The 17,967-nt window shown below is 42.5% G+C and overlaps 1 protein-coding gene across 2 annotated transcripts in view; it reads left to right on the top strand.

Annotated features, from left to right (window-relative positions):
- The window catches only part of LOC126413322 (ankyrin repeat and LEM domain-containing protein 2), a 147,725-nt gene that overhangs the window by 82,956 nt on the left and 46,802 nt on the right, over positions 1 to 17,967 (top strand). For both annotated transcript variants that reach the window (XM_050083227.1, XM_050083228.1), the window contains 2 exons: positions 14,964 to 14,999; positions 15,097 to 15,241. In XM_050083227.1, coding sequence (XP_049939184.1) covers positions 14,964 to 14,999; positions 15,097 to 15,241 — 181 coding nt within the window. The remainder of the gene's footprint in view (positions 1 to 14,963; positions 15,000 to 15,096; positions 15,242 to 17,967) is intronic.

Below are 17,967 nucleotides of genomic sequence, written 5' to 3'. Positions count from 1 at the left end.
GTGTACGTAAGCCAGTTTGCAATAGTTTCCCGACGTGATAGACCATGTGTCCTATACCAAATTATTCATGAAATTATTCATCTTGACTTCGTCTTCACTACTATGGTACATGGTAAACAATTATAATGTACTGAACAATAAAGAAAATAAGTAACAGTGTACATTAAATATGTTCTATCTCAGAAACCATTCAGAATAGTACATGTGTCCACATGAAATTTTTTGCTTCAAATGATTGTCCCTGTCATATCCTGAATATTGACCATTCATCCTGGGACAGCCTGTATATTATGTTTCACTTTTTATTTATTCATGTAACCTGAACAGATTAATGCCTTTAGGATTCCTCTTACATTAGACTAGAGTTTTATTTGTAATTACAAAACTCATTAAAGTGACAATTTCTTAAAAAATCGTAATATTTCTAATATGATCTCTCTTCTTCTCTCTGCATGTATTAGGCATTTTCCTGGTATGCCCTCTTGGTTGAAATTGTTTATGTCCCTCGGTGTTCCTAAATATCTTCTGCCCTTTAGGTAATAATTATCACCAATTTTGGTATAATCTGTCATCTTCCATTCTTGTGACATAATCTTTCCAGTTGTATCTGTATTCTTTGATATGCTCGTTTAAGTTTTTCCTTCTCAGTTCTTTTCTGACATCTACATTTGCCCTCCTGTCAGACAGAATGTACCCAGCTATTCTTATTAGCAGTCGGATCTCTTGAGCTTGTATTCTGAAGGGAATGAGTATTTCTGCTGCGTTGTCCAGGCAAGAACTTTGAGGTCTGAGGAGCAGTAGTTGCTATGAGCAATAATGGGTCAACAATAAGCTTGATCATTTGGACCGTGACTTCATCCTATACAGTAAATGCTGAGTTGAAGGATTTTTTGAAAGCATTGTCAGCTGGAGAAAGAACTTTTCACCGCTGCCATCATTTACCTCCTCGAAATAATCAGTAAAGTCTATGTTTTCTTTGCAGTTCAGTGAAGGTTATTGCTAAAGTCAAGTACTGGTTTATTTCCTCCCACTTGCATCAACTGTGGAGAGCACCACTTCCCCTGCTTGCCAGACTGCCCAGTACTCCGAAAGGAATGGAAAATCATGGCGTAAAAGACCCTGGACCAGTTGACTTACACAGAGGCTAAACGTAGCTTTGAAAGATTAACCTAATTTGGTTGACATTGCAGCTACGTCACCATCGCCGTCCCAAGTGCCAGTGGTTTGTCACTCTGTGCCACAAACAGTGGGCCCTCTGGGCCACCAGAATACATCTGCCCCCTTGGTGGTAGGGGGCAAATCTTCCTCCGTTACTCCGGAAGCACCTACTTTGGGAGCAAGGGCCTCCCAAACACAGGGGATGTCGGTCCCCTTCCCTCTGCTGGAGAAGCAAAAGCCTCCTCCGGTTCCTCTCATGCAGAAGGGGTCCCTTGGGCCCATCTGTCCCAAGGCCTCCACTAATGCCACAGCGGACACTTGCCAGTGGCTCAAGGAGCCAAAAGCTGCTGTACAAAGAGCTTCGTGGTCTTCCTCTGTGCCTGAAGCTGCTACGGAGAGATCTTCCCAGCAAGCAAGAGAAGCAAGAGAGCAAGCAAACTAAGTAGAAGTCTGCCAGGAAATAGGTCCCTATGGTGGCCCCACCACCACTACCACCACCACTCCCTGTCAATTCTGCATCTTAGGATGCGGTGGAGATCTTAGCATCTCCTTCAGACCTGGATCTCACTGATGCCTCATCCACCATAAAAATGGCTACAAATACTCAATTGGTGGAAGCAGGTGACCCTGAGGCATAACCTGCCTCCTTGTGTGCTTCATGCTTTCCTAGCCTCCAGTGGAATTTCTGCAGTTTTTTCCACAACCTGCTTGAGCTGTGATAACTGTTAAGCTTTACACCTGCTTTCTGCATTGCCCTTCAGGAAACCTGGTTCCCGGAAATGCGGACCCCTGCCCTCCATGGCTATGGGGGATATTACAAGAACTGTAGTGACTATAATAGGGTGTCAGGTGGAGTTTGTGTCTATGTTCTGAACACAGTATGCAGTGAACCTGTGCCCCTTCAAACCCCTCTTGAAGCTGTGGCTGTCAGAATAAGGTTGGTGCAGGAAATAACAGTCTGCATTGTGTATCTTCCTCCAGATGGTGCAGTACCCCTGAATGCATTGGCTGCACTGATAGATCAACTCCCTAAATCTTTCCTACTTTTGGGAGATTTTAATGATCAGAACCCCTTGTGGGCGGCACTGTGCTTACTGGCTAAGGCAGAGATGTCGAAAATTTACTGTCACAACTCGACCTCTGCCTCTTAAATACAGGTGCCCCCACACATTTCAGTGTGGCACATGGCACATATTCAGCCATTGACCTCTCGGTTTGCCGTCCTGGTCTTCCCCCATCTATCCACTGGAGAGCACATGACCTGTGTGGTAGTGACCACTTCCTCATCTTCTTGTCACTGCCCTGGCATCAGGCCCATGGATGCCTGTCCAGATGGGCTTTAAACAAGGCAAACTGGGATGCCTTCACCTCTGCTGTCACTGTTGAATCTCCCCCACATGGTAAGGTTGATGTGGTGGTTGAACAGGTAACTACAACGATCAGTTCTGTGTCTGAAAACGAAGTCCCTCGTTCTTTAGGGTGCCCCCAGCAAAAGACTGTCCTTTGGTGGTCTCCGTAAGTCGCTGAGGCACTTAAGGAGTGTCAGCGAGCTCTACAGCAGCATAAGCACACCCCTCCCAGGAGCACCTCATAGCCTTTAAAACAGTTCTGTGCCCACATTCACCGGCTTATCAATTGACTGAAACAGGAGTGTTGGGAGATACACATCTTAACCACAGCCTTTCGCACACTCAAACAGTGGATGGAAGGGAAAGTCCTCATTTTCACTACACGCCACAGTGAACCCTATAACGCCACGTTTACAGTGTGGGAGCTCCTCAGTGTCCTTGCACATTGCCCCGACACAGCTCCTGGGCCAGACTGGATCCACAATCTGATGATCTCTTGTCTGACTACAAGCGACATCTTGTGATCTTCAACCGGATCTGGTGTGATGACGTCTTTCCATCGCTCTAGCGGGAGAGCACCATCGTACCAGTGCTCAAACCCGACAAAAACCCACTTGATGTGGATAGCTATCGGCCCATCAGCCTCACCAACGTTCTTTGTAAGCTGCTGGAACGTATGGTGTGTCAATGATTGGGCTGGGTCCTAGAGTCACGTGGTCTACTGGCTCTGTGCCAGGGTGGTGTCTCCCTGGGTCACTCTACTGATGATAATCTTGTGTCCCTTGAGTCTGCCATCCGAACAGCCTTTTCCAGATGCTAACGCCTTGTTGCTGTCTTTCTTGATTTACGAAAAGCATATGACACCATCTGGTGACATCATATCCTTGCCACATTATACAAGTGGGGTCTCCTAGGCCCGCTCTAAATTTTTATCCACAATTTTCTGCCACTTCGTGCTTTCTGTGTCCAAGTTGGTGCTTCCCATAGTTCCCCCCATATCCAGGAGAGTGGGGTCCCACAGGGCTCTGTATTGGGTGTATCTGTATTTTTAGTGGCCATTAACAGCCTAGCAGCAGCTGTAGGGCCGTCCATCTCACCCTCTCTGTATGCAGACGACTTATGCATTTCGTACTGCTCCACCAGTATTGGTGTTGCTGAGTGGTGCCTACAGGGAGCCATTCACAAGGCGCAGTCATGGGCTCTAGTGTAATGTGCTTCTGTCATTGTTGTACCGTTCATCCGGAACCAGAACTTTACCTTACTGATGGTCCCCTCACTGTAGTGGAGACATACCGATTTTTGGTACTGATTTTCGATGCCTGATTGACTTGGCTTCCTCCTCTTTGTCAGATTAAGCAGAAGCACTGGCAGCACCTCAATGCCCTCTGCTGCCTGAGCAACACCATCTGGGGTGCAGATCACTCTATGGTGTTGCAGCTCTAGAGAGCCATTGTTCAATCCCACCTTGACTATAGGAATCTGGTTTATGGTTCGGCGGCGCCCTCAGAGTTGTGTTTACTTGACCCACTGCGGCATTTGACTAGTGAGGGGAGCTTCAGTCCGGTGACCAGTGTCCTTGTGGAGGCCAGAGTCCCTCCACTGCAAGTCAGGCGTGCACAACTGCTCACCAGTTACGTTGCACACGTAGTTCTCCTGCGCATGCTAATTACCGTCGTCTTTTTCCCACCCGCAGCGGTTCATCTCCTGCATCAGCGGCCCAAGTCAGGGCTTCCAATTGCAGTTCGCGTCTGATCCCTTCTTATCTGAACTGGAATCCTTGCCTTTACCACCTATACTCAAGGTCCATTCGCGTACACCTCCATGGTGTACACCTAGGCTGCAGCTTCACCTGGACATTTCACATGGCCCAAAGGACTCAGTTCACCCTGTGGCTCTCAAGAAGTGGTTTACACTGCCATCTTGATGACCGATGGTCACATCAGCTTTGCGTATGTCTATGGAGGACATACGGAACAGCATTCCTTGCCCGATGGCTGCAGTGTTTTCACTGCAGAGCTGGTGGCTATGTCTTGTGCTCCTGAGCACATCCGTTCATGCCCTGGGGAGTCGTTTCTTCTGTGTACTGACTCCTTGAGCAGCCTACAAGCTATCGCCCAGTGCTACCTTCACCATCCTTTGGTAGCGACCATACAGGAGTCCATCTATGCCTTGGAATGGTCCGGTTGTTCAATGGCGTTTGTGTGGACCCCAGGACAAGGCGGGATCCCAGGCAACGAACTTGCTTTGATAGGCTTGGCAAACAGGCTACATAGAAACCGCTTAAGATGATGCTGCCAGGTTTTTCGGCTTTGGGAGATGGAATGTCATAGTCTCAGTATGCGCAACAAAACTGTGTGCCATTAAGGAGACTATGAATGTGTGGCAGTCTTCCATGTGGGCCTCTCGCTTTGCATTGGCTGCGCTTGGGCAACCCATGGCTACCTCCTGCATTGTGAAGACCCACGTCAGTGTCGATGCGGCGCCTGGTTGACAGTGGCCCATATTCGGTGCACTGTCCCACTTTGACTGCCCTGCGACGAAATCTTCAGTTACCGGACTCATTGCCGCTAATTTTATCTGACAATGCCTCATCAGCTGATTTAGTTTTATGTTTTATTCGTGAGGGTGGGTTTTATCATTTGATCTAAGTTTTAGTGCATGTCCTTTGTCCCTCTGTGTCCTCCACCCTAGTGCTTTTAGGGTGGGTGTTTTAATGTGTTGCAGAGTGACTGGCTTCTCGTGTTTATTCTCATGGTCAGCCAGCCATGGTAATCTGTTTTGTCGTTTTAATCTCTCCTATCTGTTTCTTGCATTTCTGTGGTTTTCTTCTCCCCTTTTGTCCATTTAAGTGTTTGTTGTCTTTCTGTCGTTATTGTGGTTTTTCCTTTCTCTCCAGTTTGTGTTGTCAGTCTCGCTTGTTTTATTCTCATCCTTGTGGCATTGTTTTATTCGGAACAAGGGACCGATGACCTAACAGTTTGGTCCCATCTCCCCTCTTTTAAACAAACCAACCAACCAACCAACCAACCAATTGTTGAACTAAAGAAATATTTAGTGAAGGAATATTTGCCTAGAAACAGCAATACCTTAAAGTGGTGGGCAACAAGAAAATTGCTGTGGCCAGTGCTGTATCAATTTGTTCTAAAAGTATCATGTATCACATCAACATCAGTGGCCTGTGAACAAATTATTTCCAAAGCAGGACAAGTGGGCACTAGGAAGAGAAAGAGACTCTTGTCGACTAAAATGGGTCACATTTTATTTATAAATGACAATATAGATTAATTTTTCTTATATGGAAACATACGTGGTAATACTGGCTGTAAATGATTACTGCAGATACACTTCAGTTACAGTTGTTATAATTTTTATATTTCTTTTCAATAAAAGTTTCAAATTATTACAGGGATCAGTCTTCATTATTAAAATGTTTCTATTCTATAAAAAATATTTAGATTTTGGATGTAGTATTTATAATTTTTGCTGCAGACAAACTTTAAAACTTCTGTATCTGAAAATTACTGGGGACATAACACAAAATTGTTACTCCTCTTCCAAAATAGGACCAAATCAGATAAAAATATGGGTTTAGCGACCTGAATTAAAAAGGCAATGTACTTTCCTTTTACTTATTTTTGTGAATGAATGGTGAGTGCTGAGTCGTGAAAAAGAGCTAGTTCATTCCATTGAGTGACCAGTTCTGATCTGATCTCTGAAAAGAACACTTTTGCCCAGCTCAAGTTTCAAATACAATCTTTTTGCGAGATCTATAGCTTTCTTCAAATGGTACTGCATTCATTAGTAAAATTATGCTTTAATGAATTACGAAGGCACATACTGAGAAAGCAGCGTTAGCACCTGCTAAAACACACCACTTTGGACAAAATAAATCCCTTTAAGGGCTGAATATATTTCGTGCAAATTGCGTAAAATCAACTGGTCTCTTTTACATTGCTTTTCCTCTGTGCTCCCAACATCTTTTATACTTTTCAACATTGATAGACTGTTCATGTCTTTGTTAAAAATTTATTACTAAATCCATTGCTTTGTGTTTAAGTCTTTTCAGGCTTGGTTCTGCTAAGAAGCTCATTTCTTTACATAGATTCTGTGCTTGCTATGCTGAGTATTCAGTATTTTGAATTTTTCGCCAAGACCATTTAATGGACATGGGAATAGATAGAAACTTAATTTGTTTCTTCCTTGTACCTAGGTGAATTTATGAGAGAGATCACATTTGTTTTCAACTCTTTGTAGATGCTTGAAGAAGGCATGAATTTCCAGTATCAATAGTGAACTGAGAACGTTAACAGCTTAAAGCGAATATGGTGTCATTTAAAATATTAATAGTGTTGTGGACCTATATTATAAGAAATTAGTAGGTGCAAATTGTTTATGTTATCAACTAGCAAGTCCAAATCACATCAATACATGAAGCTTGTAAATGTACCAATCTGTGGTACTTCAGGATAATTGTTGAACAAAATACACCGAAACATAATGTTACCGTATAGTTTATACACCCTTCAGGACTTCTGCTACCATTCCATTGGCCCAAATGAGAGGATATTTGCCCCATTCCCATTCCTCATGTGCTTGCTGTTGTTGAAAGTTCTGAAACATCAGCTGGAAGAACTTAACAATTTTTGAAGATGGGTTTGTGCCTGATTGAGATGACAATGTTACTGGTTATAAAATATCCACATTGTCTTTTGAGTTATTTAAAGGCACTTAAATTAACTTGAACAATGGAAAATCAAAGGTGGAATGTAACAGTATTACGAAAAGGATAGTAGCTACTCACCACATACCAGAGACACTGAGTCGCAGATAGTCACAACAAAAATACCGTGGCCATCGCATCTGCAGTGACGATCAGTCTCTCTCAAAATATACTGAGGGTCTCACTGAAGTCTTCACTGACCAATTATCCTCTCAACCTTGTACAACAACAAATCTCCCATGCCTTATCTTTCCAGTCTCCCACCAACTCCCAAAGCCCCACCATCTAGCCAAGAGGAGCACTCTTTCCGTAATTCAGTACCACCCAGGACTGGAGCAACTGAATTACATTCTCCGCCAAGGTTTCAATTACCTCTCGTCGTGCCCTGAAATGAGAAATGTCCTGCCCACTATCCTCCCCACCCCTACCACAGTGGTATTCCACCATCCACCAAACCTACACAAATACTTGTCGATCCTTAGACAACCCTTGCTCCAAATCCCTTACCTCATGGCTCATACCCCTGTAACAGACCTAGATGCAAGACTTGTCTCATACATCCTTCCACCACCACCTACCAACATCACTTATCCCAGTCACTAACATCACCTATCCCATCAAAGTCAGGGCTACCTGTGAAACCAGTCGTGTTCTGCAAGCTAAGCTGCAACCACTGTGCTGCATTCTATGTAGGCATGACAACCAACAAGCTGAACACTATGCCAAACATGATATCCTTTATTTCAATGACTGCTTCACACCCATATGAAACCTTCCCACCAACACCAGCTTTTCTTAATTGCGCAGGTGGGAACTTTCCCTGCAATACTTCCTATGTTCTCATAACCTTTCTGGCCTCAATCTTCATTAGTTGCTGTCCTCAACCATCCAACCCCTTCCATGCTCCCATTCCAGCACTACAGAGCCGTCATTCCACCACCACACCCAGTCTTTATTATTATTATTATTATTATTATTATTATTATTATTATTATTACTACTTATTTCTCTCCTTTTCTGTTACTTCCCCTCCCCACCTCTTCCCTTCCTGCAGCACTTCACTGTCAGCCATCCCCACCATACTATCCCTCCCCCTCCCCGCTCCAGCCACCTCCTTTCGCCCACCCAGTCGCCACTCCCATCATGAACTGGTGCTGCTCGCAGTGTGGTTTCAGTTGCCTGAAACTGCAGTAGTGTGTGAATTGCGTTTGCATGAGCGAGCGTATGTCTGTCTATTGTTGACAAAGGCCATTGGCCAAAAGCTTTAAGTGTGAAAATCTTTTTGTTGTGCCTATCTGTGACTCATCATCTCTGCTATATGGTGAGTAGCGACTTTCCTTCTCATAATATTGATACATTGCATCCTGGATTTTCCATTGTTTGATTTAAAATTTAAAAATACATTTTCTCCCTCTCATTATAATTTTACTTACAGGTATATTTTTCTACAGTCCTCATACTGTAGAGTACACAACTCCCAAATGTCACATTCGTTAAATTATCAGTAAAACATGGCAATTTGTTTTTGAATGTTAGCAGGTGTTATTCTGTAGGATCACAATGTAGAAAATGACAAAATATATGAACTTTGAAGTGTCCGAAAATAGAAAGGGAGATAATAATGGTAAACTTTGGTGTGGTTGCTTATCTTCATAGGGAGTACAAATAAGCAGAGTTTCGTCCAAATCTGAGATAGTGGCTGAGTTGGCTGGATCCAAAATACCAGTCACTGATTTGCATAACGTTTTCATTGGAATCAAAACAATTCTAGCCACATATTTCTTTAAATATAGTATATTTGAAGTCATTCACTGCCAAATTTGTTTAATAACAGTGGATTTCTTACAATTCATTCTTAACCCCTCCACCCAGATAACCCTTCGCAAAGTGTCTTTTGGGCGAGCATATTGTCCTGAAAGTACAAGATACTTTTCTTTTGGAATTCAGGGAATTGTGGGTAGGATGTTCATTTCCCGGATTATTTTTTCATCCACTTGGCGCATAAGCTGTGTATGGTTCCTGCTTGTTATTGTATTACTCTTTAATAATTAGTTAATGAGAAGAATCCTTTTTGTGTCTTAGTAAATATTGCTTTCGGCCTTTCTAGTAAATGAAATCAACATCACAAACTTGTTTTTGCAATTGGCTTTGGACAGTATTAAACAAATGTCACACCTGTTTTCCACAAGGCTTTGTGGTCGTTAATAGTGCAACACATGGGCAGTGGACCCAGAGAATTTGACAACAAAGCAGAGGAAACAGAGATTGTTGGAAAGAGGTTGTGGGTTCAGTGAATGGACATTGAGCCCAGGAGGAATATGGGAGTGGAGCATTGTTGCAAGGTTAATGCCGCCCCATGCTGCCCCCCCCCCCCCCCCCCCCCCCCCACCTATGAATTTCGGAAAAGTTAACCTGAGAGGAAGGATGCAGATGGCAAGGGTTGTGAGGAAGCACGTGAAATCGAGCATGTTGTGCTCAGTAAGTGTTCTGCCACTGGGTGGTCAACTCTTCTTGGCCACAGTTTTACAATGGCCATACATACAAGTGGAGATCGGATTGGTGGTCACACCCACATAAAATGATGTGCAGTGATTACAGCAGATTTAGTGTGACATGGCTGCTTTCACAAGTGGCCCTGCCTGAGTTAGAGAAGACATGCAATTGGAGTAGGATGTGCTGAGTGGGTGAATCAAACTGGTCTTGCACCTGTGTCTTCCACAGGTATAAGACCCACGTGCAAGAGTTTAGAAGTGGGAATGACATGGAGGACCAGGGTATTGTGTAGGGTGGGTGGGTGCTGGAATACTGCTTTAGGAGAGATGGGAAGGATTGTGGGTAGGATGTTCATTTCCTGGCATGATGATAGATAATCAAAGTCTCCAAACGTAGTTGGCAATCATATTTCCTGTGCCATATCCTCACATACTCCTAACTGCTTCACCACCTTCAAGAACCAGCTGCAAAGGAGCACACCCTCAGTACCCATGATAATCGTGGACTGGAGCAGCTGAACCATGTCCTTGCCCAGTGCTTTGATTGTATATCATTTTGATGGGAAATGACACACATCCTACCCACAACCCTTCTCAAGCCTCTTAAGGTGGTACTTTGCCACCCACACAACCTACACATCATCCTGGTCTACTCTATGGCACTTCCGCTCCCATCACCTTGCTGCCAGGGCTGTATCTATGTGGAGTGCCCAGGTGCAAGACCTGCCCAATTCACCCTCCCCGAACACCCTGTTCCAGTCTCTTCGCAGGCTTATGGCATTCCCTATTCCATTCCTATCTCACACACACTCGTCTCCTCCTTCCAAGCTGTCAGCCACCCATCCCGAAATCTTCATCATTGCGCCCTGCCTCATTTCTCCCTGCATCCACTCCACCCTACACAATTCCCCACACAATATGGTCTGCTGAATTACAGTCCTGGCATAATGTATTCAGCTAGCTGAAGGTAACTGTACAGGTTTGTGTGTGTGTGTTTTTTACAGAAGAAGTTGATATTGTATTTACATTGCTGTTCAGTATGTACCAGCATACCTATAACAATATTTCATTGATTTTGACATCATCCCTGTGATAGCCCAAAACTCTTCATCTTTCCCTTGTAGCATATTGAGCATTGTATTCAACATTATGCTGAAGCTGACTCTGCATGGTGTGGTCTTTAAACGAAGATGTAATGTGAAAACATGTATTAAAAATTGAGTACACCTGGAGGAGGACTCACAGGCCCTGATGTCACTTTCTTAGGGAAATCATTTGTCTTGTAGCAAAAGTCCCAACTGCATCATGAGGGGTGCAATGTCAGGGTTGGTGATATGCAGTTAGGTGGTCATTAGCAGGACTACATGCAGATGTTTCCTTTACGTCTAAATAAGCGCATACAGTGAGTTATTCCTATTAGTTCATATACCGAATTTTCTTTTTTATCCTGGCTGTGTGTATGTGGCTATAACCGTATTGGCTATTGTTTTAACTTATATATCCATCTTATTTGTGACACTATCAGTGTGAGTTGTTCACGTAAATTAAAACTTAGATTTTTCTTTTTGTTGCATCATTTGAGGTTGTACAGCTTTGTTAATGGCATGTGTGCTCACAAGAAAATGCATGTTACCTGCAGAATTTCTTAATTGTCTCTTATGAGGAGTACATGTTCTTGTCGGTGTAACCTTTGTAGCATGAATACAGTAATATTAATTTAACTGCTTGTTACATTTGTGTGTTTATTCTAGGAGTTCACTTTGGAGCCATTCTTGTATTCTCTTCATTATGTGGGCACCAAATATTTATCCATTTCTAAAATGTACAAGGGTGTACTGAAAAGTAATGCCCGAGAATTTATTCATTGTTCTCATATCGGTTGATTGATTACGTGTTGTGCATGTTACTCAGTCAACTTCCTTACTTCGTAGACACAACTTGAAGTCCTTGTCTCTAGAGGGCTCAGAGCTGTAGAGTGTAACGTGATGATATGTAATGTAACTGTGTTAGTGTGCGTGAGAGCGCGTACTGTAACTAAGTTCTTAACTGTGGAAAAGTGCCTCCAGTTGAAATCCATAGAAGAATGAAAGCTGTGTTCGGTGATGTTTCTATCGAGATCAGTAATATGAGACATTGGTTTGTTCATGCTCATAATGAATGACTCTGTGATGTTAAATTCAACTTGCCCCATCCCATTTTCATCTGTTTCCAAAACTTCAAGAACACCTCTGAGTACTTAACTTTGGTGCAAACAGAGGTGAGGTTGTGGCTCTGTCAACATTTTCAAACATTCTACAGTGACATTGTCAACAAACTGGTCTCTTGTTGGGATAAATTGGCTTGTTGCTAGGGTGACTACGACAAGAAATAAATATGTAGACATGAAGAATAATGATATAGAATGTTAATAAAGTTTGTTTGATTTAAAAAGCTTTAAGAGTTTTCATATAAAAACTTTGGAGGCAGTACTTCGCAGCACACCCTTGCATATTGTTTTTTGGATTTGTCCAAGTCTCTATTCCTGTTTACAACAGACCACTGTGGTGTATAGCACCGAACTTTTCTCATAGTGGATCAGATAACTGACAAAATGACGTGTGGGCTTCATGATCATTCTGAACAATATTTGCGAGCTAGAACGAAAGCTCTGGGAAAAAGACAGAAAACTAAATTCAGCATTCAGTGTTTATCTTGGGCAAGTGGCATGCAACCAACATATTTATTAACTAAAAAAGTTGTCAGGGAAGGTGGTGATAGCAAAGAGAGAGTTAAATCAGACCAAGTGTGCACGTATCCAAACTTCACAAACTAAGCAGAAAAAACAAAGGGTTGTGAGATTTGTAAAACTGTTGTTTGGCTCTCAAGATGTAATTAATGTTTGGTTTGTTATTTCTGCATCAAGTCAAGAGAGTTGTTTTCAAATGTTCATCAGCCACACTCTCTTGATGTGCTGACGTAATATATCTCATGTCTGAAAACTTTTACTCACAGACGTAAGTTGTTCCAAATACTGATACCATACCAGTATAAAATTTCTTCAGTTTTTGAAACTAAACATGAGGTAAGCAGTGGTAAAATTCAACAAGTTTTTCTTCTCTGGGCTTCTCTTTCAACAAGTCATTTTCTTACAAATCAATGAGATCCAACTGTAATTCAGTTGACACATTATCAAGGTTACAATCAAATGGCTTCTGGAATAGGATGTCACTCTCAGTTCTGCCAAGATTTGTAAATCTCCCCCAAAAATGCGTGACATGAATACTTCTTTTTCCTGGAAAAACCCAAGGGTGACGTCTTTTAGGGATCGTTGCACAAAATTCTGTAAAATAGTGAAAAATGAGAAAAGATTTTTCTTTCGAGTTGCGCTTCAAACAATGACAGCTTTCTCTGATATTCTTTGATGACTCTGTAGGGATCACAAATGAATTTATTCTTTTCCTGAAGTTTAAAGTTCAGTTCATTAATGTGGGATGGGATGTTGATCAAAAGTGACAACTTTGACAATCAGGTAGGATCCGATGACTGTGAACCAGCTTCATATTTTTCAGTGAGAAAAACATCTGTTTCATTTCGGGGCTCATGAAAGCGAAACTGGACTTTACCGCAGATGAGCCACCTCACTTTTGTGTGATAAGGCAAGCCACAGAATTTAGAATCAATTTATTCAAGAAAAAGCTGGAACTGTGTGTGATTTAGTGCATGTCCAAGTATGTAGTTCACAGCAGAAAAGATTGGTTTCAGCACACAAGAAATATCTAAGTCTTTCCCACAGAGTGCTCTGCACATGTGAAGATCTAGCATTCTAAACACAGTACATAAATTTAAATTGTATCATAACATCTTGTGTTCCAAATATTTTATCAAACAAATTCAAGTATTGTCTGTGTGCTGGATGAACTGAAGTCATGGGCTGTAGTTTAGTGACCCCTGATGTAGAGGAAATCAAAATAAAGAATTTGATATAGGATACTTCTGGTCTATTGTGTCTGGAAATTGCCTCAAATTTGCTTACAAATACTTCTGAAACAATATTGTCTTGCACTCTTTGCTCAGATTATTAGTCCTAGAGGAAAAAAAATTACTGGGACATTTGTTGTAGGAAATTTAATGTAGTCCAGCTTTATAGTGGGATACGATTATGCTAGAGGTGCAGCAGTTTTAGAGTTATTCAAGAAAATGCAAAAAAATGACCTTCAGATGCACCCTCTCCCACATCTGCACGATTTTTAATGTGTTGCTCAAGTCATTCCCTCCTACAACAATAGAAAAATTTGCGATTACACAAATTGTTTCCGACATTTGACCTTTTTTGTTCATCATTAACTGGGTTATTATGCCACTGGCTTGATCAACTGTTTTGTTAAGATTACTGATTTAACTTTTCTCTTGAGACTAATGAAAAAATGTCTACTGTAAACATTATTCACAAACTTATTATTTTTTCAATTTGATCTAAACTTAACCCTTATATGCACATTAGTTTCATAGTAACAAACCAGAGGAAAAAAGATTTACTTGTTAATTTTATGCTATCAAAAGCCACAAAATTGAGAGGTAAAATTTATGCAAACATCAGTGTTACAATTTGTAAGTGCATGACTAAACTGGTGGTGTAATAGCCCAGTCAATGAAGCCCAATAAAGGTTGAGTGTTGGAAATAATTTATGTAGTCACAAACTTTTATCTGATGGTAATGGAAGAAGTGCTGTAAACACATACTAAAAAATCCTGACCATTTGGGATGAGTGCAGGGGTGGCAGTGCATTTGAAGGTCACTTTCGTACATTTTTCTTGAATAACTCAAAGAAAGGTCCTATTCTCTCTCTCTCTCTCTCTCTCTCTCTCTCTCTCTCTCTCTCTCTCTCTGACCAATAATTTGCTTGCAGAGAGTGAGAGAATATTGAAACTGTCACATGACACACATGTGCTGTAGCTTAGGTTGTTTGTGTAGCCCAGTTTGAGGTGGTTTCCTGACTTGATAGAAGTGTCCTATATTAAACCATAAATCTATACCACTGTGTGACATAAACAGTTATTGTTTACACCGTGTGTGTGTGTGTGTGTGTGTGTGTGTGTGTGTGTGTGTGTGTGTGTGTGAGAGAGAGAGAGAGAGAGAGAATTGATCCCTTCTTGGCACCCTTCTAACACACCTGCACCTTCCCTCTCTATTGCCCACCATGCCCCCAGTAGTTGGCCTCATTTAATTGTACTTGATGAAAATTAATTTTTACCAATTTCTTGCAGGTGACGATAACTTTGAGAAGCATTGTGAACATAAAGGTAATGTGCTAAGCTTTTGTTTCCATACAATTACATTAGTAAAACTGTGCTTGGTGGAAAGATGGGTTTTAATTTTTGCATTTGTTTTGCAATGTAGAACTTGCTGGTGGAGGCAGTGGTGATGTTGACAATGACGGGAATCCCAGTGATGACGATAAGTTCTTCACTCCTCCGGGTTCTCCTCATGATTCCATTGAAGAATTTGCTGATGTTTCAGATGGTGAAAATGTATTTATAGAGGGGTAAGAAATCTCTCTTTCAGTCTGTGAATGTTACACACATCACAGTACGTTATTAAGAGTTGCTTTGTTACAGTCATTTGAAACAATGGATTTGCATTTTGTACAAGTTTTCCTTGTTTTCTTCATATCCACTGCATTGTTTCTTTCATTTTTCTTTTAAAACTTTTTGTTGCTAAGCCGTTTTGATTGCATCTATGTTCATTTCAGAATGGTGAGTTAAATAACTCTATAAAAAGTAATATCAAACACTGGCAAATCCAGACTGGAATAATGAGAATATTATGAAAAGTATAGATTGCTACTCACCATGCAGAGGATATGCTCTGTCGCTTTGAGCTTTCGGCTGAAAGGGCTTCATTTAATGTAGAAAACAATCGCACATTCACACAATAAAACTTGCACACACAGGACCACTGTCTCTGGCAGCCGAGGCCATATGTGTACAGCAACTGTGCCTAATGGTGGAAGCAATTTGTCGATTGAGGGGGGAGCAGGGGATAAGGAGGTGGCTCAGGTGGGGAGGAAGAGGGATAGCAGAGGCTGGTGGGGGAAATGGTAGTATGCTTGTGATGCATGCAGGCTCATGATGAACCAGGCTAGTGCTGCTAGGTGCAGGTGCAGGGAAGGGGAGTAGAAAAAGGAGAGAAGTGCAGGAAGAGAAAGGGTAGGGGATAGATGTGTGAAGGACAGGGACTAGCGAATGTTGAGGCCAGGGAGGTTACGGGAATGTGCAAGTCAGAAAAGCTCGTGTTGAGAGGAAGGTTCCAGATGGCACAGGCTTTGAAGCAATTATTGAAGTGAAGTACAGGTGGGTAGTCCAGCTGTCTTGGCCACATTTTGCCAGAGTCCATTGAAGCAGACAGGCAGCTTGTTGGTTGTTATGCCCACATGGAGAGCAGCACAGTGCTTGCAGCTTGGCTGGTATATCATGTGACTGCTTTCACAGATAGCCCTGCCTTTGAAGTGAGTCACAAGGGGAGTGGGACTGTGGGAGGTGATAGGGGGGAGAGACAAGATGCTGGAGATGTTTCTGTATAAGGTTGGGAATGTAATTACGGTCAGTGAAGGCCTTGGTGAGGTAGTGCTGGTCACTACAGATGTGATAGCCTGTGATAGCCATGGGTAGTTGGGCTGTATGGAAAGGACTTCTTGGTATGGAATGAGTGTCAGCTATTGAAGTGGAGGTATTGCTAGTGTTTGGTTTGTTTGATATGGACTGAGGTACCAGTCTGTCCATCTTTTAGGTGAAGGTCAACATCAAGGAAAGCGGCTCGTTGGGTTGGAGAAGACCAGGTGAAGCAAATGGGAGAGGAGATGTTGACATGAACAATTTGGCATAGGACGGTGCCATGTGGGTGCTCATTCCTGTACCCTGGATCTGTTTGTAGGTGATGCCTTCAAAGATTAAGCACCCGCACTCCTACTTTCTTCATGCTTCCTAAAGTCCATGAAGCTACCACTTAGGTTAATCCATTATGGCTACTTATTGTGTCCCCATGTGGGAATCTCTGCTCGCATGACCAACATCTTCAGCCTATTACCTGTAATTTACCCTCCCTCCACTGACTCTCCACAGTTCCTGTTCCTTTACCATATGGTGCTCTTCTTATCACAATTGATGCTACCTCCCTCTACACTAACATCTCTAATGCTCCTATTGAAGACTACCTTCCCCAAAACCTGACAGATTCCAAACCTACAACCTCCTTCCTGGTCGCCATGACCAACTAAATTTTTATCCACAATTACTGCACCTTTGAGGGTATCACCTAGAAACAAATTTGTGGTACAGCAATGGGCATTCACATGACACCATCCTATGCCAACCTATTCAAGGACAATCTAGAGGAATCCTTCCTAGCCGCCCAGAATTCCACACATCTTAGTGATCTGAACTGAGTGTGAACTAACCCTTACGCATTGCTCCAGAACCTCAACACCTACTCCCTCATTTGCTTCACCTGGTCATCCTCAACCCAACAGACTACTTCCTCCAGACCACTTCCTTCATGTTGCCTCCACCTCAAAAATGGGTATATCAGTATCTCCGTCCATATCAAACCAACAAACCAACCAACCAACCAACCATCAGCAATACCTTCAATCCAGTAGCTGCCACTCACTCCATTGCATGAAGTCCCTTCCATACAGTCTAGCCACCCATCGTCACTGCGTCTTTAGTGACAAGCAGTCCCTCTCCAAATGTATCAAGCTATCACTGATGCCTTCACAGACTGAAATTTCTCTTCCAACCTCGTACAGAGACAAGTTTCCCAAGCCTTGTGTCTCCAGTTACCTACTACCTTCCACATTCCCAACTCCTCTAGAAGGTTTGGGGGCTAGAACAGAACCAAGATATTACTGCCCAACATAAGAGGTGACTAAAAGGAGTCTCCTACTTTTCGGCCTATGAAGTTACGGTCCCCTTTCAGGATTTGACCCCCACCTTTCAAAATTATACCGTAGTGTGGGCCATTTGGGGAAGGACACCTCACGTGGTGCATCATGTATCTGAAGTGCGCTGAGATCTTCTGCACCTATTATTGTAATGGAAATGTAGTTGCACCCGTAACCCAGCCTTTTGGGCAAGGACACCTAATGGCATGCTTAATTTACATCTATTGTGCACTGTTCTCTACTGTACCCATGATGATGATAATGGATCCTTCATTTACATCCACTATCCAGCATGGTAGCCAGCCTGTGATGGGGGTCATTGTATACCC

The sequence above is a fragment of the Schistocerca serialis genome, chromosome 7 (genome assembly GCF_023864345.2).
Source record: "Schistocerca serialis cubense isolate TAMUIC-IGC-003099 chromosome 7, iqSchSeri2.2, whole genome shotgun sequence".
Lineage (NCBI taxonomy): Eukaryota > Metazoa > Arthropoda > Insecta > Orthoptera > Acrididae > Schistocerca > Schistocerca serialis.
Note: the sequence above shows the minus strand (reverse complement) of the source record. Positions and strands in the feature narration are given on the sequence as shown.